General features: G+C 45.6%; 3 protein-coding genes across 3 annotated transcripts in view; all 3 read left to right on the forward strand.

Moving 5' to 3' along the window:
- The first annotated feature begins 89 nt into the window (after nt 1–89).
- Nucleotides 90–3,472, forward strand: LOC121192189 (secretagogin-like). The gene is made up of 11 exons (XM_041053768.1): nt 90–159; nt 792–862; nt 1,235–1,330; nt 1,444–1,533; nt 1,772–1,828; nt 2,004–2,081; nt 2,171–2,226; nt 2,356–2,401; nt 2,565–2,624; nt 2,991–3,059; nt 3,347–3,472. Exons 1-11 carry the CDS (start codon nt 90–92, stop codon nt 3,470–3,472), a joined length of 819 nt encoding a protein of 272 aa, XP_040909702.1.
- A 1,139-nt stretch (nt 3,473–4,611) lies between these two features.
- Nucleotides 4,612–5,813, forward strand: LOC121192141 (adhesive plaque matrix protein-like; the record flags this gene model as incomplete). The annotated part of the gene is made up of 3 exons (XM_041053714.1): nt 4,612–4,722; nt 4,813–4,856; nt 4,942–5,813. Coding segments are annotated over exons 1-3 (939 nt in total), but the record flags the coding sequence as incomplete, so codon positions are not given.
- Nucleotides 5,814–9,549: 3,736 nt separating this feature from the next.
- Nucleotides 9,550–26,922, forward strand: part of LOC121191766 (protein MTSS 1-like) — a 31,610-nt gene continuing 14,237 nt past the window's right edge. Inside the window, exons 1-3 of the mRNA XM_041053146.1 lie at nt 9,550–9,904; nt 14,801–14,862; nt 15,796–15,869. Coding sequence (XP_040909080.1) covers nt 9,833–9,904; nt 14,801–14,862; nt 15,796–15,869 — 208 coding nt within the window. The 5' untranslated portion in view covers nt 9,550–9,832. The remainder of the gene's footprint in view (nt 9,905–14,800; nt 14,863–15,795; nt 15,870–26,922) is intronic.

Here is a 26,922-nt window from a genome sequence, read left to right on the forward strand (position 1 = left end):
TGTGCGTCTTTGGACGAAGCTTTTCCTTTTGTTGTTTTTTCCTTTGTTCTGTTGCCACCAGCTCAACCTTTGGACTGGTCCTCAGCACCATGGACAGCGCTGTGGACAGGCTGGACGCTGCGGGTTTTTTACAAATCTGGCAACAGCTTGACGTGGATGGTAAGAACGGTTAATTCCCTAACATCCTTCAGTGGCTCGAGATCCAGATTCCAAATTCAAGAAAGAAGTTTGATCTCAATGACATAATGTGATTTATGAAACTGAGGTGATATGAAAAGGTGTGTGAGAGACAGTCGAGGAATTTTGAAGCTTTTAAGTTTGGGTCTGGGGAAGTTTGTTCCCTGCTCTTTTCTTTAGTATGAATTTTGTTGACATTTGTTGACAGGATCGTTGTGCTTTTTGGAACCAAGTTGTTGTGTTGTCTCTCCAAAATAAGGTGCCCACCATAAACATATAAACAAACATTTAAAAAATAAAGAAGCATCAAGAGTGAAAGAGGCCACGACAGTGAATTAATTAACAATGAATGTAGAAATTTATCATATTAATTTATACCTGACAGTGACTGAGGTGATCATTAGAGACTCAGCCGTCCAGCTGCACCGTGCTGGACCTGCTTCCTGTCTGGATGCCAGCTTCGTTTTCCCTGCAGAAGCAAAACAATTAGTATAGAATCAGGAAAGTTTACATGTTTCATAAAGCTGAAGGTTGATGGAGTGAAGTTTCACCTGTTTCACTGCGGGAGCTGCTGTTTTCCTTTGACCTGACAAGATGCCTGCTTGTGTTTTTAGACAGCGGGTTCATCGAAGGGAAGCAGCTGGCCGCCTTCTTTCAACACATGATGGAAAGACTTGGGATGAAGGTAAATAAAGAGAATATGAGGCAGAATATGGAGTTTAGTCTCTTTCCACCTGATTGTTGATGAACTGATTGTTGAAATGATTGATCTTTAGTGTAAAAGGAAAGGTGACAGCAACGCAGCTCATCTGTGTGATGGCAGCATGTTGAAGTGTGCTGTCTGTGATAGGACCACAGGGGGGCGCTAAAGCCAGAAATATTCAACTCCCACACACAGAAAGCTCCTCAGATTTTATTCTGTGTGACATTAGAAAAAATGATTGAAGTTACAGGTTTAAGGTTGTGTTTTTACTGATTCGCATTCACCATCAGTTTAATTTAAGCCAGATAAGCTTTTAAACATTTACTTTAAATTAAAAGTCCATGTTGGTTTCAGAGAGAGCAGATAACTGAGGACAAAATCAGAGGACTGAGAGAGAGATTCATGTCTGCGTATGACACCGCAGCTGACGGACGTCTGCACATCCAAGAGGTAGGAAGACCTTCTGCTCTGAGCTGCTTCAGTTCAGTTTTAGGACCAGACCACGTATCAGCAAATGGTGACACCGTCCTTAGATACAAGAGATGTAAATCCTGTCTTTGCAGCTGGCCGCCATGATGCTGCCAGAGGAAGAAAACTTCCTGCTTCTGTTTCGCAGAGAGACGCCGCTGGACAACAGTGTGGAGTTCATGAGGGTGAGAGCAAAAGGTCAACAAATAATGCAGAGCTGAATGGAGGACAGTGGACATCCAGTGAGTATAAGTGCTCAGTGGATGTGTCCAGCATTTTGGTCCTGGGTGAGATATTTGGACAAAGACTGGTTGAGCACCACCTGAGTTTTCCTTTAGCTCCACCTTCCCGACAGGCATTACTGATAATAATGATTGATGAATAATGATTGATGAATAATGAATTGATTTTCTGTGTGTTCAGATTTGGAGAAACTACGACACAGACAGCAGCGGCTACATCTCAGCCATCGAGCTCAAGGTAACTGCAGAGTTTAGACGTGACCTGATGGAGAACCTCACATCAGGTCACATCACTGATTCTGTGCCACAGTAGTTCTGTGTTTACAGTCCCAGCAGAGACTCTTCCTGCAGTTTTGGGTCATTTTTGGTAAATTTGCTTATTTTTGTGTGTTGTGTCTTGTTTGTCCCTTCAGGGCTTCCTTCAGGACCTGTTCCTCCAACACAGGAAGTCCATCACTCCTGAAAAACTGGAGGAGTACACTGACACCATGGTAACCAGCGGCGTGGTGGGAGGAGATTGTTCAGATATCTGTTTGTTGCTGAATAATACATGAATTCAGATTTTTCTTTCTCCATGTAGATGAAGATGTTTGATAAAAACGGGGACGGCAGACTGGATTTAAATGACCTGGCCAGGTACTGCTGCTCGGTGTCATGTGACCAGGAGTTCCATGAGATTTTTCAAACATTTCTGAATCATGTCTGATCTGTTTGTGGCCGTTTCAGTGAGATTTTTATTTAATCAATAATTCTTGCTGTCAACAGAATTTTGGCCCTGAAAGAAAACTTCTTACTGAAGTTTAAGATGGACGTAAGTTTGGAGATTTGTGCTTGACATGTTTTTTGTTTGTTTGTTTTTTAATATAAAGTCCAGACAAACATGAATTCTCTACAGATCTGCTCCCTGTCGCCTAAATGTTCCTGTTTATTACTGAAATAGATTTTATGTTCTTTGCTGATGTGTTCGCTCTCAGGCCTGCAGTCAGGAGGACAGAAAGAGAGACTTTGAGAAGATATTTGCTCACTATGATGTTGTAAGTGTGAATTTATCTGTTTAAAGGACTTGTTTGTTGTTGCAGATGTTCTACCTTAGTGGACTGAAGAGTTTGTTTACTTGGTTTATGACTATGCTTTTTACTGTGAGGTGATCACAACTGAAATCAGAGTTTTCAGAGATATATACAACAATCAGGTGCAGGTTTCTATCTGTGTATTTATCAGGTACCACTGTGCTGCACTGTGATCTGTGTATCATGTGTCCTTGGTGTACGATTGTAGGTCTTATGCTACTTCTTTACCTATTGTGAAAAAGCTCTTTGTAAGCTTGTTTTTGAAAAGTACTATCTAAAAGTGTGTGTGTTTGTGTTTGTGTTTGTGTGTGTATGTGTGTGTGTGTGTAGAGTAAGACAGGTGCGTTGGAGGGTCCTGAGGTGGATGGATTTGTCAAGGACATGATGGAGCTGGTGAAGGTAAAGTTTAAGTCTCTTCCTTTATTAACCCTCAACAGAGAAATGAAATGAATGAAACACAAACACAAAGCATGCACATTCTGGGGCAGAGGGCTGCCGACTATAGCGCTGGTATTTTGTTTTATTTATTGAGATATTATGGTGCCAGAGTAAATCTCTGTAGCTGCTCAAAATAACTTTCAGACACTATGAAATGTCACTGTCCTTCCACTGTGAGAAAAGCTGACCCAACGGGAGTTAAGCAGGCATTGACCTCTGACCTTTACCCCTTCAACCCTCTCCTCCAGCCCAGCATCAGTGGAACAGACCTGGACAAGTTCAGGAAAGCCCTGATGGGTCACTGTGACATCAATGGAGATGGAAAGATCCAGAAGAACGAGCTGGCTCTCTGCCTCGGCCTCAAACTCAGCTAACGGACCCTCACAACATTCACACAAGTAGCATTTTTCTTTCCTTTCCCTCCTTTTCTCCTTCCTCTTCTTCTTTTCTTTCCTCAGTCTCCTCCTTCCTTCTTTCCTTTCTTCCTCTGCTCATTTCCTCTTCACAGTTCTTGACCTTTCACGTTCCGTCTTTAACCTTTTGCTCCATTCTTTCTTCTCGTTCTTCCCATGTGACTTTTCCTCCTTTACCAGCTCTCAGTTTGATGTTAAAAAGATCATCTATTTACCTATTTTATGCCCATGAGCATGGTACATTCCCACAGTTTTTATATATTTTCCTGTATTAAAATTCCAGCAGAAGTAAAACTAAAGTGTATTAATTATGGATCTATGCCACCATGGCTTAGCACAGCTTTGGGTTATAAAATGCAAAAAAACATGCTGCTTCTCTGTAACGTGGTGATTTAGGAAACTGTTTGCGTGACATTATTGTGAAATCAGTAAAACGAACGATGTGCAATAAAGTTTATCTTTGTCGACTGTCTTCATTCCCACACACACACACACACACACACACTGCAAAGACTAAATTAAACACATCATCCACTCAGAGATAAAGTGCAATGTGTTATTTATATCTATCTATATATTATGTTTCACATGTATTCACATGCAGCAAAAGGTTTGTATAGCGTCTTAAAATCAATGGCTGCCTTGTGGGGAAGGAAATCAATATGAAGTCATCATCAGTAAAAACACAAGTTTTAACAGTTTAAAAGTTTTAATGGGCTAAAACCTGAAAAACCACCAGCACTGTCTTTCAAAGTTCCTCGTCTTTGTTGTTTTTGAGGACAGCAGTTCTTTGGACAACATCTCACAAAACAAAATGTCTTGCAGCTGCACCTCTGATTTACGTACTGATGTGAATATTTGTGTATACACAGCAGCATTCTTCAATACAATGCTTTGCACTTCACTACAGTGAAAACCTGAATGATTCTTGGCTGGCAGAAGTGAAACGTGGCCACTTAGCTGAAGTGCAAACACCTGCCCAGGTTCTCAGAGCAGTCTCTGCTGATACCTCAAACCTGACTCCAATTATCTCATCAGTGTGAGCTGTGACTGGTCAGCCCAGGCACCAACATACAAAAAGCACCTCTGTGGTCGCTGCACCAGCAAGCTGAAAATATAGCTTCTGATTTTGTTGTTTGCCTCCAAGCAGCTCAAGCTGTGCAGGTTGTTTGGCTTCAGCTTTCAAAAATGGCCCCTGGATTTTGTTTGAGGTAAGAATGTTTTTCTTTGTCATGGCAAATGTACTGCTGCATTGACTTGGTTTTCTTTTGTTCAGTCTTTTGTTTTTTTTCTTCTTTCAGGGTGCTCTTGCTCTCACTACTAGCCTTTGGGCCACATGTAAAAGGTAAGTATTCAGACCACATGAACCACAGGTCCAGTTCTAGTAGCTTATTCACAAGACTGACCATTGAAATGTTTTGGTTTCTTAGCACTAAGCTACAGAAGTGAAGATTCCACTGGTGTCAAACCTTACTTTGAGCTGGCAGAAGATTATCCAAGCAGCCACAAGCCTGGTTTAGCCTCCTCCTATTATGAGAGTTCTGCACAACCTGGAGGTTTTTTGGGTAGGTCTGGACCCAGTTACCCTCAAAGTGGTTCATCTGAGGCACTGAATCCTGCTGCTGCTGGAGTTTATGGTGGTTCTTATGTTTGGCAAGTAGATGGTTACAGTCCAGAGAGAAGTGTTTCCAGTTACGGGCCATTGATTAATTCAAAACCTGGACAGAACCCACAGCGGCCACATGGTCAAACTAACGCAAATGGTGTCCTCCAGACAAAAGCTGGTATGTGGGACTTTGCTTTTTCCCAGGAGGGTGCTGCTATTGACAACCAGGCCAAGCCCCAGCAGCCGAGCTACCCGTCCAAGCCTCAGCAGCCTCAGCAGCCTCAGCAGCCCCAGCAGCCCCAGCAGCCCCAGCAGCCGACCTACCCGGCCAAGCCCCAGCAGCCCCAGCGGCCGACCTACCCGGCCAAGCCCCAGCAGCCCCAGCGGCCGACCTACCCGGCCAAGCCCCAGCAGCCCCAGCGGCCCCAGCGGCCGACCTACCCGGCCAAGCCCCAGCAGCCCCAGCAGCCCCAGCGGCCGACCTACCCGGCCAAGCCCCAGCAGCCCCAGCGGCCGACCTACCCGGCCAAGCCCCAGCAGCCGACCTACCCGGCCAAGCCCCAGCAGCCCCAGCGGCCGACCTACCCGGCCAAGCCCCAGCAGCCCCAGCGGCCGACCTACCCGGCCAAGCCCCAGCAGCCGACCTACCCGGCCAAGCCCCAGCAGCCCCAGCGGCCGACCTACCCGGCCAAGCCCCAGCAGCCCCAGCGGCCGACCTACCTGGCCAAGCCCCAGCAGCCCCAGCAGCCCCAGCGGCCGACCTACCCGGCCAAGCCCCAGCAGCCCCAGCGGCCGACCTACCCGGCCAAGCCCCAGCAGCTGAGCTACCCGGCCAAGCCCCAGCAGCCGAGCTATGGTGTGGTCCAAAGCAAAGCTGGCATGTGGGACATTGCTTTTTCCCAGGAAGGTGTTCCCACTGACAATCAAATGAACATTAAGCCAAGAGCCCGTAGACCAATTCCCCAACATCAACCATGGCTATGGGGGTGACCTGTGGACATGTACTAATGACTTGAAGATGTCCTTTGTAAGTAGTTATTAAATTTTTGGTAAACTCATTTTTTTTAATTTACATAATGCTAAGCTAAAGGTTTTTAGTGCATCTGATTACAAGTGACCTTTACAACAGTGTCCTGTCATCAAATGTTTCCAGTTGAGGTAAATTAATTTCTCGTTTACTAATGTGTCTGTTCTCAGGTTCCTGACCTTCCTGGAAGCTGTCTGTCCTGGCTTTGACTACTGTGAAATTCAATAAAGTACTTGGAACTGCAGTCCCTGCCTCTGGGTTATTTTGAAACCACGTTTGTTGTTTGGCTGGATGATGGAACAGTGTCAAACACGTTCTGCACTTTCTCCTCAAACACTGAGGTTCTTCCTGGTCACCAGGTCTATATGCCTGATACATTATGAAGTGTTTGACTCGCAGCAGTCAGAACATGGAAAAACTTGGACACTAATACTTTGTTAGAAATGTCAAATGAGACTCTTCTGCACTAAACCTGTCCTGTTGGGCCTTTGTCCTTCTAATCCATTAGACACACAGGATTAATCTGACAGTTAAACTTCAGCACTTCAGCTGTAATTAGGTGGCCTCATTTCTTGTTCACTGATTAAACACTAAGTTTGCTCAGCTTGTCTAAATTTTCTAAAGAACAGGTTGTTCACTGTGTTCCCACTTCATGCTTTCTGACCCAGCTGCAGAGACTCAAATTGGAGTAAAACCAACTGGAGACAAAGGCATTTTGCCAAAATGGGTGGTCACACTAAAGAAAATTACAGAGGATGGCCATCAAGAGTCAAAACTGAGTCTGCTGAACCTCACAGGGCTGAAATTCACAGCTGAGTGCTGCTCACTCTTCACCAAGAAGCTGCCTGCAGTCAGTGAGGACACTTTGTTTGCAGGTGATGTTTTCTAAAGGCTTTTTACTGCTGCTGCACTGCTTAGTGTAGGTTTGGGAGCTGGTGGAGATACTTACCAACACTGCCATGGCTTTGATTCTTTTTTTTTTCTACACAGCACATTTCACATACTGTTCTCCCGCTGACCTTCCATGACTTAATCAGCCACTTGATAAATTTCAGGCCAAACTGCGGTACAGCAGGTGGAGATCTGCCTCTGATCAAAAGATATTTTCAGAAAACTGAGACTGTCTCTCTGCGACCATCACACACCTTCTATCCATTTGAAAATGTCTAATTCTTTGTGATGATGCTCATAAAATACCATTTGAACTTGACTCTGGATGCTGTGAATAATCAACCTCCATCTTCTCACTTTCCTCCCACTTCTCTTTCTTTTCACTCCCCCCCTTTCGCCCCTCTCTCCCCCTCTCTCTGATAGCTGTTATTAGTTTAGTCTTCTCCTGTTTGTGTGGAGATAATAACACAGAGTGCTGCCTTTTGCGTACTGACTATCAGTGTGTGTGCGTTGTGTGTGTGTTGCTGCTCCCTGTCATTAAGCAGTGCGTCTCTGTGGTTAAAATGACACAGCTTTGACCGTTTGAAGCTCTGCCAGCTTCACCATCTGATCCCAGATCTTCCTCCAGTGAGGTGGTCGGCCCCACTGGCCTCGGTCCAGCCCTCAGCACTTCCCTTCAGAGCCTCAGACCTGCAGGTTTTCTATCTCAGTCAGTGGAAACTCTTTTGCACATGGCTGATCTTACCCCAAAGTCCCAATAAAACAGGATTTAGGAGCATCTTGTTCTGCTGAATAGAAAGCTTTTTCTGTTTTTGTTGTCGCTGTTTTGTTTTGTTTATGTTCAAACTTGCCTTCGATGCCACTAAAATTATCTTAACGTCAACCGAAAACTGGGAGGACACTTCAGGGTTTGATGTTATTAATGGATGCATCCCATTGTTCCAGTGAGATTATTCACCAGAGGCCTGAGTCTCTCACTTTCACTTTAGTTTAGTTTACTGACTAGATTTTACCACTAGGTGTCCTCCAACTCACACAAGAGTCAGCTATAAAAAATGATGCTGGAGTTCCCATGAATTCAGAAACTGCCTGATAAATTATCTGAATGAAGCAGACAAATCACTCATTCCTCTTTAGAGGACTGACAGGACAGGACAGGACTAAATACTGCAAGGACAAAGTTAGTTACTCAGTGGTTCCCTACCTGTGGGTCAGGGGTCACACAACAAATCTGAGGAGGCGTTAAGGAATAAGACGGTGGGTCACAAGCCAATAAACAGTTGGAAACCACCTTGTTAAAACTATGAAAAATATATAAAAGGACCTCTGCACAAGGGCGAGTGTCACAGATATGTTGCATGTGAGTAAATAGAAAAAGCTTAGAATTGATTTAAATAATACAGGGACATTTCTGTCCAGCTAATGTCCGAGTTTACAATCTATTCACAGTTTAAAGCAACAGGTCCATTAGTCTGCTAACACAGCTTTAGACAGCCACTGCAGCTACAGCTGAAATCAGCTAATGCTTTGGGTTTATAGTTTTCACACTTAAACAGAGAAAGATGCAGGAGGTCACTCTCTCTGTTTGTCTTCTTTTCTTGTACTGGAACGCAGATCAGATGAGGGAGAGTTCAGGCAGCGTCCTCTGATCGTCTTTTTTCGTATCTGTCACCTGTCCTCTTTTCATTCTCACTTTTCTTCTTTGTCATCTTCTTCCTGTTCTTCTCCTTCTGCCTCATCCTAAACATTTGGACATTTTTCAAACAGTGAAACACTCGCTAGGTGGCGATGTAGTCTAAAATATCAGAGGTGAGCGATCACGTCTGTCTCTTCATGGATACACACAGTAATCGTTTTATTCATTTTCATCCTGTGAATTTGCAGTGAGAAGAAGTACAAAGATAACTGATATTATCAGACCTAACCTAATTAATAAAATAGTAAAAAGTAAGTGATCCCATAAATACTATTTTACAGATCACATGTTTAATTTGACTGCATTTCCCTGTGTATTTTACTGTTACATTACATTTTACTGTAGTAAAGTGATTGTTTTAATTAGTCTTGGTGACTTTTTTCTATCTACCATTAATCTATATTTTTATATTATATTATTTGAAGACATTCCATTAATTCTAAGACATTTGTAGCCGTAAGGGATCTTATTAATTACTACAGATGATCCCGTCTTCTTTGTCTAGTAGATTTCTAAAAGCCTGTTCGACTTTTGAACTCTGACCTTTGACCTTTTTGAATAAAATGGGAGACTTTTCTTATATAAATCAATTGTATAAATTCAATTCATTTATTATATATATATACATCCCTCTCCTTCCATTAACAAAAATTAAAAAAAAAAAAAAAAAAAAAAAATTGCCTCCTCAGCTGAAGGCGGGGCCAGGAGAACCCGCGCTCACGTCTCTCCAGGCGCGCTCCCGGGCCGTGTCTCAGTAGCGGCAGCCGCGCACACTGTGAAGTTGACCGTGCCCGGCAGCGTGTTGCGGTTCTCTGCTGTCAGTGTCCTCGGCTCCAACATGCGTCTCGTCCTGCAGATATGGGATTTATCCGCTCCGAGTGGGAACTAAGCGCCGGCTCTGCTGCCGCTTCTGTCCGCGCTCTGGTCTCCATCAGCCGGGGAAACCCTGCAGCGCCTGCCTGAGCGTTTTTATCAGCACCGCGACGCTTCTTCTTCTTATTCTTTTTTTCCCCCCCTTTCATTTATTTTCCTGTCGCTTCATTTATGGACTACACGAGCTCCGAGTGAGACTGTTTGTAATTTCCGTTGACACAGCCGAGGATGGAGACGGTGATGGAGAGAGAGTGCAGCGCGCTGGGGGGGCTTTTCCAGACTGTCATAGGAGACATGAAGGTAACATGAAGGAACATTATTATTTCATCCGATTTGTGCGTAAAATCAATGTCAGACGCATGAAACATTGAAGGCAGGGCAGCTGCAACACACCCCGCAGGTTTCTTGTCCATCCTGTTGCACAAAACCAGGAAAAGCCTGTCGCTTTATTGGACATTTCCAGGCGCGATCATTCATTTTCTGATTATTCAGGAGGGAAGGAGAGGGGGGAGGACGGGGGAGGAAAAGTGGGTGTGTTCAGAAAATGTCTCCAGAAAATGACTACAGCCTGTTAAACCCAGCTACATCCCGGTATCCAAACACAGCTACAGGCTACTAACACGCATCAGGGATGAATGACAGTGTTGCAGTGACTCCACAGGAAGCGCAGTACGGACAGTGCTGAGTCTTCACCGGGCTTCACAAGAGAGAGAAAGCTGCTTCCTAACATTTGTTCATCTCTAAAATAAAACGGGAGGTGTAACAGATGAGGCACTCGCAGGTTGCCCTCTGTGTTCCATCTAAACACAAACGCTTTCCACTGCATGTAAATGTGGTTTTCAGGAACATAAACAACATCCGGATATCACTCTGGTGATCGATGAGCATCACCCAGTTTCCTGCTCCTCTTTGTCTTATATGATGGTGATGTTTGTGTTTTGGATGTTGTCCCTTTGGAAAGTGTCTCTGACACTTTCCACCGCTCTGACGTTTTCTAAGCCAAATGATCTATTGAGAAGAAAGATTCACTGATTCACTGATAATGTAAATAATCATTAGTTACAGCCCTGAATGGCATCAACAGCCCTGTTTGAGTGAGCTCTGACTGTGTTGTTGTTTCAGAGACTGTGTGTGTGTGTGTGCGTCAGGTTGTGTAGCCACACACATGCACACCTGTTTCTACGGTGACATAATAACAGACAGGTGGCTTCTAACAGGTGCAGAGGTTGGTTTGCACTACACGGCCACTCCCCGTTCCTCCTCATCCTGCCTTCTTTTTCTTTCATCCTTTCATCCATTTCCCTGTCCTCATTCTTATTTCGCTCCTCTTTTCTGTTTTTCTTTTCCCGTTAATCACAAAACTGAAAACTGAGATTTGTGAATCACAACCCTTTGGAGGGGCCGGGCCCCTAGGTTGGGAGCCACTGGACTAAACTCTGTAACTGTATGTATCAGCTGCAACATTAAAATGCAGCTGGAGCATCGATGCATGATTATTAACCTGAAGCTGAATGACAGAAAGACAGAAGTGATAGTTTCAGGTCCGAGGTTCTAAAAGTCACAGGAGGATTTTCAGCCCAGATCTTCTCTGCCTCTAACTCTCGGCCTCTTTGATCCTCAGCCTGATGGAGGAAGCAGGCGAGGGAGGAGACGGACATGTTTCCAACAGCCTTTGGTTGCTCGTTGCCTGAAACATTAGTAAATATAATATCACTGACATCGTCAGTGCTTAAACACGTACATGAAACAGCAGCAAAAACAAACAGAATTATGATAATAAAATAAAATGCAGCTGTTTAATTCATGCATGTGACTCACAGTCAGACAGACACAAGTTTTCCTCCATCAGCATAAACGTGTAGGTGGAGACTCCGGTCTGCTGCTTCTCATGGTCTCTGACACGCACTCACCCTCTGTGTCTCACGTCTGTCCCGTCCTCATGTCCTTACCTGTCTGCAGGTCGGCTACACCTGGGCTCAGTATGCCGTGTCTGTGTGTACATGCAGTGTGTAAATGTGAGTGTGTGGGTGTGTGCTGCTCATCATCCACACATCATTGTGCTGGTTAAACTGAAGCAGACACATTACGGTTGATCCGTTTAAGTGGAACCGATCTGCGTGTTTTTCCCCTGGAGGAGAAACGGGCTCATCTTCTCACACCGCGAGCTTCTTAACACCGAGCTTCACGTCTGCCTGTAAACGGCCTCTCGCCGTGTTTCCCCTCTGATGGCGAGACGCTGAGCTGAAGGTTTGCTGTTGCTGCTGTGGATCTGGATCAGTGCGCCGACATGCCCGCTGTAGCATCTTCAGCATTAGACCATTAGTAACCGACACAGAGGAGTTGTGTTTGTGTTTGTGTTTGTGTTTTTATCCACCCTCCTTTCAGCTGTTGATCTCCACCAACTCCTGAGGGAAATATCTGCGTCTGTCTGCTGTTTGATGTAAAGTGTTTTACGTACAGACTTTACGTGGGATAGGTTTAGGGCTGCAGCTAACAGTTATTTTTATTTCGGTTATGGAATCAAACATTTTACAAACACTTTCTGAACAGTGCTGAACATCTGTGAAAAGGACTGTGGTGCAAATTAAACAGGGTGTGTGTGTGTGTGTAGTAAAGCCATTTAGTGTATTAGCTGAATGCTAATCACCATTTATCTTGGACTGAGCCGTCGTCTTAATCACCTCTGAGCTAAAATAAGCCTGCTCTGTCTCTTTTTTTGGGGTGGAGGTTGGTGGGGGGTTGGGGGGGTGGGGCTGCTGTTGTAGCTGGTGTATCAGACTCCAGATCGTCATGGAAACATCACGGACAGAGCTGCTGCGTTGGCTCTGGTGCTCCGGCCAAATGGGTCACTCTGTTTTTGTTTTTTTTCTGTAGAATTAAATGGACGTGGATCTGTTCCTGCTCTGTCCTCTGCTGAAGCTCTGATGTGTTTATTATCTGGAGTCTTAGGATGGGTTCATCAAAAGTGGGCCGCATTCTGGCAAATGTGCAAAGGCACTCAACACAACTACTAAACCAAATCATGTTTGTGTGAAATATAATAACCCTTCACACTCATGTAAAGTTTTGAAGGGAATTTATTATCATTTAAAAGCTGTAGACTGTCAGATCCTGTCTCTCATCTCTTTCAGATTCAACGACACCCACAATAATTGTTTCACACAAGTTAAAGTGACTGTTGTGGAAGCAGTTGCAAGTTTTCTGGACTAAAATATAAACTCTATTGGTTTCATCCAGTCACAAGGCAACGTGAGGTGATGCTAAATGTTCGCTGAACCCACCTTAGAGTTTCCCTTCATCCACAGTACCTGACTGAGATTCATACAATGATAATCCACAAAGATATACACATCGTTAGTGTGTGTCCTGGTGACTCAGGGGTTTGCAAATACAACATCGCTGCTTCGATTTGACCTGAGGACGCTTACAGAAGGTGATTACTGTTCCTAATGTTTGAAAAGGACCAGAGAAGAAACCAGAGAAATAATTTAATTAGCTTTAACACCATCAAAACACAGTCCTGCTTAAATTTGAGGAATCAGATTTGTGTTGTTTTCCCACACGATCGGCGACAGAGAAGAAACAAAGAGGGATTTCTCTGTTTAAAGCCTGTGCAGTCGTTCACAGAGCCAAACAAACAGAGCGGTGTATTCCTGAAGGACCAGCAGGCTGCTGCTGCTGCTGCTGCCGCCTCCGGTTGTTGCCACGGTGACAATTCATGTCCTCAGTGACTGATAGATGCAGTGGCCCTGCCCTCGCCTCGGTGTGTGTGTGTCTGAGAGAATGAGAGAGAGAGAGAGCGAGGATGTAATGAGATGTGGGTATATGTTTATGTACAGTGTAACACTGAGGACACGACTAATGAGTGATAAAGAGCAGGAAGATGAAATGACACAAGAGCACAAGAAAAAGGGAAAGATGGTATAAAACCTCTCTGCAGCAGCAGCAGCAGCGTTGCCGTAGCAACGGTAGCCAGGCGATGACGCCAGGCATCACTCTCACAAACAGAACAAGGCTGAACACACCCAGCTGCACCGTTAGAGAGGAACGACGGTGACGCAAAAAAAATAAAAGAGGCAACACCCACAAAGTGTCGTACAGGAGAGAAGCTGCTGGTTTCTACAGGAAGTCAGAATTCAGTAGTGTAATAAACATTATCCTGCAAACTTTTGGTACTTTCACTTTCATTAATGTAAACATCTGTACAACATAATGCAGAACAGAACATAAAGTTTACTGTGGTCAGAGACGTCCAGACACAGATGAAGAATTATATCGCACAGGTGTCGGAAGGACCACACCTGAGTTTGTGTCACTGCATCTGTCTACGCTCACTTCACTCATGTTAATCAGGAGTTCAGTGTGTGGACTACAGAATCCACTGAGTGAAGATGCCTCAGATCTTTCGCTGCAGTAAAAAAAGAAAAAGCCCCACCCATCCTGAAAACATCAGGGGACTCCGGCTGACATTAGAAGCGTACCCCAGTTTCTTGTGCCTTTGGCTGCAGTGGCTCAGTGTTTCCCTCCGTGCTGCCGGCTTTCTGAACACACATCAGGCAGGTCCGCACTGCAGCGTCCGGCCTCTCAGCCTTTGTGTCTGTCTCATATTGAACCCAGTCAGGGCCCCAAACTGTTTTTGCATGCCTGGGGGCGCTTGTTTGGCCTCCTCTTGACGGGCTGGGGTGGATGGGTGGGTGGGGTGTATGGATCTGTGATATTGATCTGTCTCCTTGTTGTCTGTGGGTTTAACTGCTGTGTCTGATGCTCAGGATTTATGTGTTTTGGCCGAGGAGCCGAACGTGGGCAAACTTTTTATGGAGAGGAATTTACTGGAGCGCTCTTTGGTTGATGAGGCTTCAGTGTAAATTAATGTGGAATGACATGAAAAATACAAAGTGTGTGTGTCTGTGTGGCTCTTCAGCGAAGCTGCTGCTGTTTGTGTTTGTTGTTCTCCTTTATAAACAGCAGATTAATCGATTCATTGACTAATCGATTCATTGACTAATCGGTTGAGCTCTGATGTAGGAAGAGAAGGTTGTAGGGAGAGAAAAGTCTGACGAGTAACAAAGAAGGAGCCCACAAACACACACTTTGGACAGCAGGCTGTGTGTGTGTGTGTGTGTGTGAGATTTAAGTTTTGTCTTGATGTAAATTCCATAATTCAAATATTTTTCTTCTTCTTTTCTTTCTGTTCAGGGCAGTTACCCCGTCTGGGACGACTTCATCAGCAAGGCCAGCAAACTACAATCACAGCTCAGGTAACACACACACACACACACACACACACACACACACACAATGTGCTTCTTCCTTCGCTTGTGTTTTCTTAAACTGCAGCGTCTTACTCTCTCCAGCTCCACAGTTAACCCACAGCTCTGAGACGAGACCATCTAACAAATCATAGAGACCCGAGACATTAAAATGATCAATTAAAATACGCCAGTTTGTCGCAGTGATGAAGAGAAAGACGAAAAAAAAAACGTTTTCCTTGGTTTGGAGCCTTTACATAACAAACACTCAGATGATTTCATCCCTCTGTCTGAGGTTAAACTGATGTTATTGCTCGTTGGCTGCTCCCACAGCCAGAATGTTAAAAGGCAAACGTGTGCACTGGTGCCACACACATACACACATGTTGAGACTCTGTACGACCTGAGCTCGTGAAAATTAAATCACTCTGCTTCATTAAGTGTTTAAATGTCAGGCTCACCTCTCCTGTTCTGTCACCTCGTCCCCCAAACTCTGTGGTTCAGAGGCTCTGCACACACACACACACATGCACACGCACACACACGCACACACACAAACACACACACACACACACACACACACACACACACGCAAACATACTGTTATACCTTACAGCACCATGGGCATTTCATACACACACACACACATAGAAACACACACGTGCACAACTCAATTAACCTTCTGTGGCTGGCAGAGATTAATGACGCCACCATAAAGTCATTATCAGTGAGATGGATCAGCAGCAGCCTCCAGAGACTCTGTGCTGGGCCAGAGGTCACCAGAGGTCAGAGCTGATTACAAACATTCTGACGGCATCTTTTCTCCTCTTTCTGCTCTATTGAAGAGCTTTCACTGAAAACCATAAATGAAAATTGTACTTCAGTAAATATTTTATAGGATATCTCCCTGTCAGCCAATCATTTCTCTGCTGTGTTTCCCAGGACGACGGTTGTTGCAGTCGCAGCCTTCCTGGACGCCTTTCAGAAGGTGGCCGACCTGGCGACCAACAGCCGAGGTAGGACGCTAACATGTTTGTATAGTTTTATCTGTTTAATCTCTCACATTGGACAAACTGCCCTCCGGGTCATAAAGCTGTGGTGGAGATGAACTGATGGTGGATGCTGTCGCACTCGGTGTTACTCGATGATCGGTCAGAAACAGTAACTCTGAAAACAAAGCGACGTCCTGGAGAAGCTTCTCTGCAGGACTCGTGGTCCTCACTCACGGAGACAGCAGGACGTCTCAGTGTTGTGTGTCCTTGTTGCTGTGAAGCAGTTTGCATATTTTCTATTGATTTGTGCTTTTCCGTTATTGACAAATGATCAGAGGTGGCTGTCTTCCCAATCACTGGGCTGAAACATCAGTAGAGGTCACTTCCTGGATTGATTAACTGCAGCAGGAAGCGTTGATGGGCAGCTCTGTTTGGCCGGTGGCTGTAACTCTGATGCCGTGTTCAGTATTTATCTCCGTGGCAGCCTTTGTGGAGAGCGGCTGTTTTTCATGAACCCTGTGTTTTCTCTTTAGTGAACCTCACTGTGTGTGTGTGTGTGTGTTTCGTGTGTGTATTTGTGTGAGTGTCAGTCCACAGTGCTGGATGTAGGCCAGCTTCCTGTTGAGGCGACTCGCTGTCACAGTGACAACATTAACTGAGGAAACAATCAGTCACTGCCACAATGATTCTAGGGCTGTGGGTCACAGCCACTCTGTAATTGAGTCGTGTGTGTGTGTGTGTGTGTGTTGCATTGACTGTTACACCTGGAGCAGTGTGTAGAATTATTGGTTTCTCTCAGCAGCTGTTGGGTCTGCTGCAGAGCCACGCCCCAACACGGCCGACTTCCTCCCCCTCTGCTGAGCTCCTCACACCTCTGACCCTCCAAAGCCAAACTGTACCTGTGACTCACTGCGTCTTTGTTTGAAAGCAACATTTTTATGACTGATGTTCATTCAGACACACTGATGCAGCTTTGAGGCAGAGAGGCAGGTGTGAGGCCAGAAATGAGTCGCCCAGAAATGAGTGAAAAACGGTGTTCGCCTGGGCGAGTCAGCCAAGCAGAGCCCATGTATGGGACTTATATCAGTGGGAAACGCCTCTCTGTAAAATGTTACACAACCCAACACAAACTACAGCATCCAAAACGATCACAAAGTCCAATCGACACCTCTCTAACAACTTATTTAATGCAACTTTTAATTGTGAAGAGTTTTATCCCTTCAGGCAAATTAACCAGGAAGAAAATCTGAGGTGCTGCAGCTCACAGATAAATACAACCTGTGAAAGGGGAGAACAGTATAACCCTGACCACTATACCCAGTATACCCAGCATTACCCCTCCTGTATATTGCACAGGAGGGTGGAGGAGGGGTGAAAAGGGAGAACAGAGGGAGTCAGTGTTTGAAATTTTAGACCAAAACAGATAAAATGGCAGATCCGAAGGAGCTTAAAACAAAACAAAACAAAACAAAACAAAACAAAAACAAAACAAACAGGGATGATGATGATGTGAATTAGACAAATGGATGGCAAATGAGAGAGGAGGAAGAGGAGGAAGATAGAGGGCAGATGGTGATGGGGAGAGAGAGAGAGGGATGATGAAAAAGATGGATGGAGAGGGGGAGGGAGGCTGCTGGCTGCCATGTCCAGCCGACTGCTGCTGGTGCTCATAGCAACAAGATGGAAATCACTGCATGATTCAGTCTGAGCAGCAGAACCAGTTTCCATCCATCTTATTGGATTATATCTTGTGGCTCTGGGCTTTTATTTGCTTCAGAACCAGGATCAGGTTTATATCATAGACATAAGCTTTTATTTCTAATTTCCTGTTAATCCTGAAACTGAAAACGACCTTTTATGTTTACCTGTTATCATGATACATTCAGCATAAGGTACAATTTGAGTACCTAGTGACACAGCATGAAAATGAATCAACAGGAAATCACATTTATCATATTTATCATATTTATCATGTCATTCCGTGTTCAGAAAAATGTGATGGATTTCGTTTCCACTAAGACACAAAAGACGAAAACGCTTCAGGTGGTTTTACCCCCCCCCACCACAGGAAGGTGGAAGGTTCCACCGTGTTTGCCTCAGCGTTGACAGATGCAGCAGATGCAAACCACGCGTCTAAAGTGGACGATCGCTATCTTATCGTATCCAACACACACACACACACACTCACACACTGTGGAGATACGGCACGGTGGGTGTCCTCCTTTCACTACCTGAGTCTGTCATTGTTTATGTGTGCGTGTATGTGTGTGTGCTGGACCGTGGTCGCCATAGCAACATGCTGCCAGGAAGGATTTTGTTCTTAAAGGGCCGGTGAGGGCCGTCGCTGTGACAGGGACCGTGTCAACACCTGGTAACTGGGTCGGACAAAGGAGGAAGAGGAGGAGGAAGGAAGGAAGGAGCAAGTGAAGAGATGAGGATGAAGAGATGGGAGGAGACAAGAAGGTGAGACAGGAAGTGAAAAGAAAGGGAGGACAGGAAGTGCAGGGAAAGGAGGTGTGATAGAGAAGAAGAGTGGAAGATGGAAGAAAGGAGGAGAGATGAAAAGAGGGAGATGGAGAGGAGGCAGAGGAGAAATGAGGATGAGGAGGGAAGACAGTAAGTGAAAGGGATGATGTTTGGGAGAAGAGAGGGAAGAAGAGCCTGTATGAGATGAGGAAGCAAGAGAGAAGGATGAAGTGGAAAGACAGGGGGTGGAAGAAAGAAGAAAGAACTTCACTCCTTCAGATTACAGACCACAATGCTCTCTGGGACTTGTAGTTCACTTCCTGTCTCCTTTTTCAGCTGATACTGAGGGACAGGAAGTCAGTGGACATGTTGACATGTAGCAGGTGATGTTCACAAAGCAAAAGAAAGAGTAAGACAGTCTTACCTGTTGGGTTGTGTGCAGTGCATGAGCTGTGAGCTGTAAATGTAATGGAGTGAGTCCCTGCTGCAGTCAGTCTCTGCACTGTGTGTGTGTGTGTGTGTGTGTGTGTGTGTGTAAGTGTGTGTGTGTGTGTGTTGGTCTTTAGTGCACAGATGGCCTCCTTTGGCTGCTCCTCATTTGATGACATCATCATCTCAGGCACAGGTGAGTGATGTCATATCTGCAGTATCCGCGCGCCAGCGTTTTTAGGATTTTCACCAAGGTCAGACGGAGGTGCCGCGTTCCGACGCAAACTTCTCACCGTTTAAAGGGGAAGATGCTCACAGAGGTCACAGCAGCCTGAAGACGTTCCTGATATTCCTGTGACCTGCATATGAAATAAAATATTAAATCAGTGGATAAATGTCTTACACCTTACATTGACCTGCTCACTTGATTAAATCAAACTCAGGATCAATATTTAACAGAGTCCAGGACCAGAATTACAGAGAGAAAATCTGATGAAGTCACAGAGCGGCGCTTGATTGTGGGTCTCTGCTGAAATCAGGACTGAATCTGGAACCTGGTCATGACTCAGTTTTATAAGTGAGGCTCCAGGTGAGGCTCCAGGTGTTCCTCGTCTCGTCTGCTGTTTGATGTGAGAGCGGAGCTGAAGGGGCTTCCAGCAGCAGCAGCAGTGTGTGGTCTGAAAGGGCCTCATTTTGGTGTGTGGCATCGCCACGGCAACAGCAGCAGCAGCTGCCTGGTTTGACGTCACGCAGAATGTGGTCCCCTGTAAGAGACACGTGCACGCACGCACACACACACACGCACACACACACACACAATCATTCACATAGAGTGAGTGCAGTTAGCTGTGTAGACTTACTGAACGTCCAGTGACTGTACATGAATGCTGATATTTAGCAGCGTCGCTGTGATCGTTCACACCTGCTCTTGCTCAGCAGGGGGGCGGCCATTTTTCATCACGGCCTGGTGAAAACCATGTATCAGATTTCGGAGCAGTGCGTGAGCTGGGCTGCTGCTCGACTGGTGCAGAGCCTGTTAGGTTTCCATCAGGCCGAGGAGCTGTGATTTCTGCTAACACCATACGTGCATATTAAGTTCTGTTAATATTAAAGATTAGTAGTTTGTGCTCTAATTCTTTATGTCTGTGACCATTTCAGTTCTGTATCTACACAGGAATTTACCTGCTGTCTGTGTGAGTCAGCCTGAGGGTGTGTTTGAATTATTAATCAGGACTGCCCAGCAGGTGAGACTGTGTGTGTGTGTTCTTTTCATCTCCCGCACAAACTGCTCCTAATTATTTCTGAGGCCCCACCCATCTGAGGGAGCATCAGAGGGAATAATTAAGTGCTCCCTCTGCAGGTCTGGACTCGGGCTACGTACGGGTCTCTGTGGAGAAAGACAAGAAAGAAGGAGGGACGGATTTGGCCCACGGTCGTAAACACAGAGATTTATAATCTGTAGAGTTTGATTTGATCATTTTAAAGAAAAAGCCAAAGAACTTTATTCTGTTTTTACATCAATCTCATGATGAAAGGAGAAAGCACAGGGAAAGACAAAGATGGAAAAAGAAGAAGTAGAAAAGAGAAAATTCTCTCTGTTTACTCGAGACTGACATGAAAAGAGAGAGAGCCCAGGTCAGTGTGTCTCAGCTCAGAGTGTCAGAGACTCGTAGCGTCTGTCCCTCTGGCGGGCAGGGTTTGTGGTGGTGGAGGGTATCAGCAGGAGTTCAGAGCCGTTTGCAAAGGTCGAACGGCTGTTAAATAATTCACAGCTACAGCATCAGGCTGCAGAGATGAACTCTGGGTACCTGCTTCCCTCCCGGTCAGGTTCACATAAACTCACTTCAGCCTCCTAAACTGAATTTGTACTGTTGTTCCCTTGAGTTTACATGTTAACGTCTTGTAACTCGTTATTGTTATTTATCGAGGTTACTTTCATCTGATTTAGGATGTGACTGTTGGTGAGGTGTGTGTGTGTGTGTGTGTGTGTGTGTGTGTGTGTGTGTGTGTGTGTGTGTGTGTGTGTGTGTCCCATCTCCAGGGAGCGACAGGAGGATCAAAGTGTGTCTGGTTTAACAGACAACAGCCAATCACTGAAGAAAGAGATCTGCCCGAACAGGCTTTGGGTAGTTAAAACACACAGACACACAAAGTCGTACACCTGAATACACTGGCAAAATCACCACTGTCAGCATCGACCTCCCACACTGCTCATTACAGACACAGTGCGCACACACACACACACACACACACACACATCGAGCTGTCATTGAAGTTTCATGTCAGTTTTCAATCTGTAATCTGCATCTGTCAGCTGAAATTATATATAAAGACATTTTTTATATTTCACTTTGTAGAGTCACGTATAAAAGTTTTGAAATACATCATTAAAGGCCGGTTATACTACCTGGCTATACTCCTCATCCTGTCGTCACATGCAGATAAAGTAGGTGGAGCCTCTGACGTGTTAACAAACATGGCTACTGTCTCATTTCTTCAGGGAGTCTTTAATAGGATGTCGTAATCAGCCGTGTGTGTGTGTGTGTGCGTGCGTGTGTGTGTGCGTGCGTGTGTGTGTGTGTGTGTGTGTCTGATTAATGTTGACTGCTTTCCTTTGTGTATATGAAGATAAGATAGAGCTACACCTCACCTCCTCCCACTGAGCAGCCCCACATCTCTGTGTGTTTGAACGTCTTCCTCCTCCTCTGCTCTGTAGTCACAGCTGTTTACTGTCAACATGTTGTCATGGTTTCGCTGCTGCTGTTGGTAAATTACAGGAAAACCTTTTAGACACTGACACTTTTTGTTTGCATGAATTATTGTGACATGATTTAATGATGAATAAGTGAGAACACACAGCTCAGGATCTGGAGGGGCCGCACGTCTGATGCGTTCCAGCCCAGCATGTAACACCCACACTCTCTACCTGCTTTCTTTTACCTGTAACTCGTGAGCAGATACAACACTGTTCACAGGAAAGACACACAAATAGTATTCTCACCAGACTCCTGGTTGCTTATAAAGATTTAAGATTCAAAGAAGCGTCTCAGCCCTGCTCCTCAGTGTGAACGTTTGGTGAATGTGACACTCGTGGAAAAGTTTTTGTGGACTTCAGCAGACTGTTGATGTTGACTGTGTGACACATACACACACACCCTCACGCTCACACACACAGAGGCCACTGGGTGTACACAGTCAGCCTGCCAACACTTTCAGAATACAGATTAGTGGTGAAATAAGAGCTCTGGTTTCACTCGGGGGCCTGGCAGCAGCTCGGGTCACACAAATCAAACGCTTGCTTTACTTTGTTTAAGTCTCAGTTCAAAGAATGTGTGTGTGTGAGTGTGTGTGTGTGTGTGTGTTGGCTGAAATCTGTCGAAGCTGCGGACAATACGGTTGGATTTGTTTTAAAATGTTGGGATTAAAGAGCATCTGATATCAACAGGATCTTGTTTCTACATTCCTGTTTCTCTGCAGATCGAAGCTTGTTTCCACCCGCCTCGTGTGTGCGTGTGAGGGAGTAACCGAGCAGCGTGTGAGGGGCCTGATGGCTGGGAGGTTGCTTGGTCTCTGCGTCCTCCTCTGAGCGGTTGTGTTTTCTCAGCTGCCAGAGGAGGAGCAGAGGAACTGAAGTGTTCGTCTCCGTCCATCAGCATCTTGCCACGTATCGGTCCTGAGCTCCAGGCCGATAAATCTGCTGCTGTGTGTGTGAAGAAAACATGAAAACGTGAGAGATAACAAGACAAGTGATGCTTAAACTAAACCTGAATGACCCAGGTTCATTCTTAAATTCATACCTCCATCTGTTCAGGTTGACAAACTGTTGTTGATGCAACCTGCAATTAAAACATTTGGGAGCAGTTTTATTAATTTCTTAGTTCCCTCCCAAAAATGTTTATGCTGCCACTTGACTCAAGATATAACCTGTGTTTTACCTGCCAGTGTGTTTTTTGTTACTGCAGCAGCTCAGTGAGCTGAGGACGGAGCAGCTGACAGGAGAGCAGCTGTCTTGCTTCCGAGGATTGACAGTTATCACTGCCCATGACAGCCCTGTCCCTCCCCCAGGATACCAGCTATAACAGTAACAGGTCAACACATACGTGGGCAAAATGTGCAAAAGGCCCGTATCTGTCCTCTGAAACAAGGCGAAGTGATCCACCGCATCTGTTCAGTGGGGAGACGGAGGAAGAGACAGACGCTCTAACATCACACACACAACAAAAAGCTGCAGCGAAAACAAATTATACAAACAATCAGAGAACGCTGCTGCTCATCGAGGATCGTCCATCAGAGGCGGAGCGACACCGACCGACTGATACATGAGAGTAAAATCCCAACAGCAGCAAACTGATACATCAGCCTAACTGCAGGATGTAATCAGACACACACACACACACACACACACACACTCTCTCATGGAGAAGGCATCCTAAGACTGCAGCCTCCACAGCCAGGCATCTTTGGACTGCTCCCCTCCCTGGTTCGGTGTGTGGTATTCCAGGGCTGCACGACCCCGCTGCCCTTCAGGAGCTGCGAGGAATTCTGTTTACTCCTCTAACGGGACTCGCCAAAAACTCCCACCTCACATGTTCTGTAACCTAGTTAGATGTGAATGCCAACGAGTTTTAAATGGTTTTGAAAGCTACAAGCTGGAGGACGGACCCTTCGGTGTGTGATGTGACCGGGTGATGTGTCAGCTGTTGACCCCTTTGGCTTTTGCTCTATTTTTTTATTTTGAATCGCCCAGAAATGTTGGCTGAGTTGACTCAAGTGAACTTTATTTTGGTTTAAACTCCTGGTAGTTGTGTTTCCTGTTGAAACAGGATCTGAGGTAATACACGAATGTGCATTGTGGAGTTGTTTATGCGTATAACGTAAGTTAATGTTGTTTGCGGCAGCCTCTGACAGTCGTCTCTCCTCGAGTGCGGCTCACTGTGACCTTCCCGACGCGTTGCTAATTAGCTGTAAGTTGGTATTTGGTGCCTCAGCATTAACGAGATAGACGGCTGCGGCGCAGCGACACCTCTGCTGCCTGTTGACACTTGGAACATTCTGAAGTGGTAAAGTGACCTTGGCTATATGAAGAGAGAGAGAGAGCGAGATGCTAACTGATGCAACCACCAGGCAACACTCCGCGGCTGATTGGTTTAGCTCTGCCTGCCCTTTCGGCCAATCAGACTGCAGCAAACTGTGACGGCAGATGTTTTTGTTAAACTAATATTACGCGTAATTTTTTTTCTTCTTCGTGGGTTTCGTGCAGTGTGTGATCACGGCTCTGACGTCACTCTGAGCTCCCTCTTGAGCTGGAGACGAGCAGGATGCTGGGAAAGCACATGTGATCTTACACTGACATAAATAAAAAAATGTTTTCTACTCTGACTTATCACTTTTACTCTAATCACTGTCCTCTGCGCTTCCTTCATCTTCATCTTCCTCTTCCTCCCCTCTCTCCTCCCATCATGCACCAGTTCTCAAAAATAGCTCTCCAGTCATAACCTCCCTGTAGCAACAAGACAAGAAATATAGTCTCATAATACAGGACAGTGATTTACTGCCTGTCCTGCTGTGTGTGTGTGTGTGTGTGTGTGTGTGTGTGTGTGTGTGTGTGTGTGTGTGTCTTCAGCTGCTCCAGTTCCTCAGCCCAGTTCCACCAGTGTTCATGTGGAGCGGCTCCTCCTGTGGGAATGTGACGGCTGAGTTCACATCCCATTCGGTCGGAGGGAGACGGGTTTAAATTCCAGTCTTAGATTCCAGGTCACCTCCTGCTCGTCGCAGAGCTTAACACCAGGCTGACGCACGACACCAGCCTCTGGTCACGGTGTCGAGAGCCGTGAGAGCCGCTCGGCGGTGAGGTTATCGTCTTGCTGCTCTCTGTGGGTTTGATGCATTTTCAAGTTTTAAGAATAACGCTGAAGATTTGAGAAAACTTCAGCCTCCTCCATGAAGACCCTCTCGATCGTGGTCAGTCTGACTCATCCGAATCTCAAGGTCATTCAGGACCTGAACAAAATGACTGTTGGCTGTTTGAGGCGCATAAACACAGACTGCTAAAACACAGTGTGAGCAGCTGGCTGTTGGATAAAGACAGATACTGCAGAGCCAGCGAGGCGCTGCCCTGGTAGCACTGAGTATCAACAGCTGTCAACTACTGAAAGACATTAAGTGTTTGGTCAGATTCGTAATATTCGTTTGCTTATTCTTTTATTCAATTCAGGCAAAGTTCTTAATGGATACATTTCTACAGCTTAGGTCTATACTTTTTCTGTTTCTTTACCTTTTAACGTTCTGCCGTCTCTGTTCATGTTGAAGTGCTCCTAAATATTTGTTGTGTTGACTCATGTCAGTGAATATCGTGCAGTTTGTCTCAGGAGCCAACAGTTTCTCTTTACTTTGCCCCGATGCCAGTTTTGATCTCTTCTTCACTCGGCTTTGATCTCCGTCGCTCGTTTCCTGTGCCTTGACGTGATCAGGACTTCCTCCGAGGGTTCGACCGGCTCGTGTTCGACGAGCTGCTGCGGAGCCTCGAGGCCGTTCGGTCTGCAGCCGAGATCAGAGTGAACCGGCTGCAGCTCAGACAGGGACGCTGCTCTGTCCCAGTAAATTGGGTCAACTGGGTCTCAATGCCAGTCATAATACACACACACACACACACAGACACAGACACACACAGCCCTGTGTGAGAAGTCCACAGTTGGGTCAATCAGCTGAATTGACCAGGAACTAATTGACTGACTGTGACCCTGCAGGAACTGTCTGTAATACCAGGAAACTCGCTCTAATTGTGTCACCAAAAAAAAAAAAAAAAAAGTTGTGTTTTGAAGTATTTAACTGTAGAATTTATTTATTTATCTTTAGCTTTTTACGCAGTGAAACTTTATCCTAAGCTCAGGTGGATCTTGGAGACATATCAGCCTGAGAGCAGTTTCATGTCTTTGCTGAAGACGTGCCCAGGCAGCATCTTGGCACAGGGACGAATACCATCACGCTGAGTTGGATCAGAATACCTTTACTCTTTACTCAGCAGTTTTGCTGAAGCATCTTTTCTCAGTTCAGAGCTTCAGTTTCCAGGCTCGGGGCTGGGACCCTACGTGGCTTCATCACATACAAAAATTATTTAAATATAACGAATGAATAGAACGTCTGTGAAACTCATTTGGAGCCACCCAGGCTCCTGAAAGTCCAACTTTTCAAACGTGGTGTCACATTTGAAAGATTCAGCTTCAACTCTAACTGTGGGTCTTGGCCTAAATGTGAGTTGTAACAGCTAATATTATTGGCACTGGCCCCTAAAAATAAAAGTATTAAAAATAACGTGGTGGTAGAAAATCATTCATACTCAAACTGCTGGGGTCCTGCAGGACGTACAGTAGCACAGGCTCCGGAGAGGCTGAGGAGCCCGGGCTCACAGCATCTGTTGAAACCTGCCCGGGCAGTTTCATCATGGGAGCTACAGTGAAAGTGCACATTTCCTCTGCGCTGTGTCCGTCCTGAAACTTTAAATGCAGTGGAAAAGCTGCCAGGGAGCAGCTTCAGAGCATGTTTAACTCATAAAAACTGTCCAATCCAGGCTCATTCCGACGTCTGCTTTTCAACTCTGACTCTATTTTTGTAGAAACATCTTTTCCAGGGAGCAGCCTCCGGCCACCAGGAACTTAATCACAGCCATTCTCAATAATATCACACTTTAAAAGCACGCGGAAGCACTGTGCTGCTGATTGTTTGGTCTGCAGCGTGTTACCAGCGCCCTGCTGGCTGATGGGAATTTATCCTGGACTGATACATACATATTTCTCAAAGGAGCGCAGCAGAGAGGAGGTGACGAGGTGAGAGGAGAGGAGGTAGCACCTCGTCTGGAGGTGAGAAGAGCGGAGGAAGACATAGGAAGAGGATGTGAGTGAAGCGAAAAGAGGAGAAGAGAGGATGATGTGTGAAGAGAGAGATGGTGTGATAGAGTTCAGAGGAGAGGGGGCCTCGACAATTTTATCTATTTTATAAACCGTTGGATAGTTAAGTTTAGTTTCATATGTTAGATATTAACATGGAGCAAAAACTACAATATCCATCCACTAGCTATACCGCTAAGGGACGTAGGGGGCTGGAGCTGATCCCACCTGACACTTGGCGAGAGTCGGGGTAAAAACCTGGACAGGTCACAGAGCTGGCACATAGAGACGAGCAGCCC

This window comes from Toxotes jaculatrix, chromosome 13 (genome assembly GCF_017976425.1).
Source record: "Toxotes jaculatrix isolate fToxJac2 chromosome 13, fToxJac2.pri, whole genome shotgun sequence".
NCBI classification, from domain to species: domain Eukaryota; kingdom Metazoa; phylum Chordata; class Actinopteri; family Toxotidae; genus Toxotes; species Toxotes jaculatrix.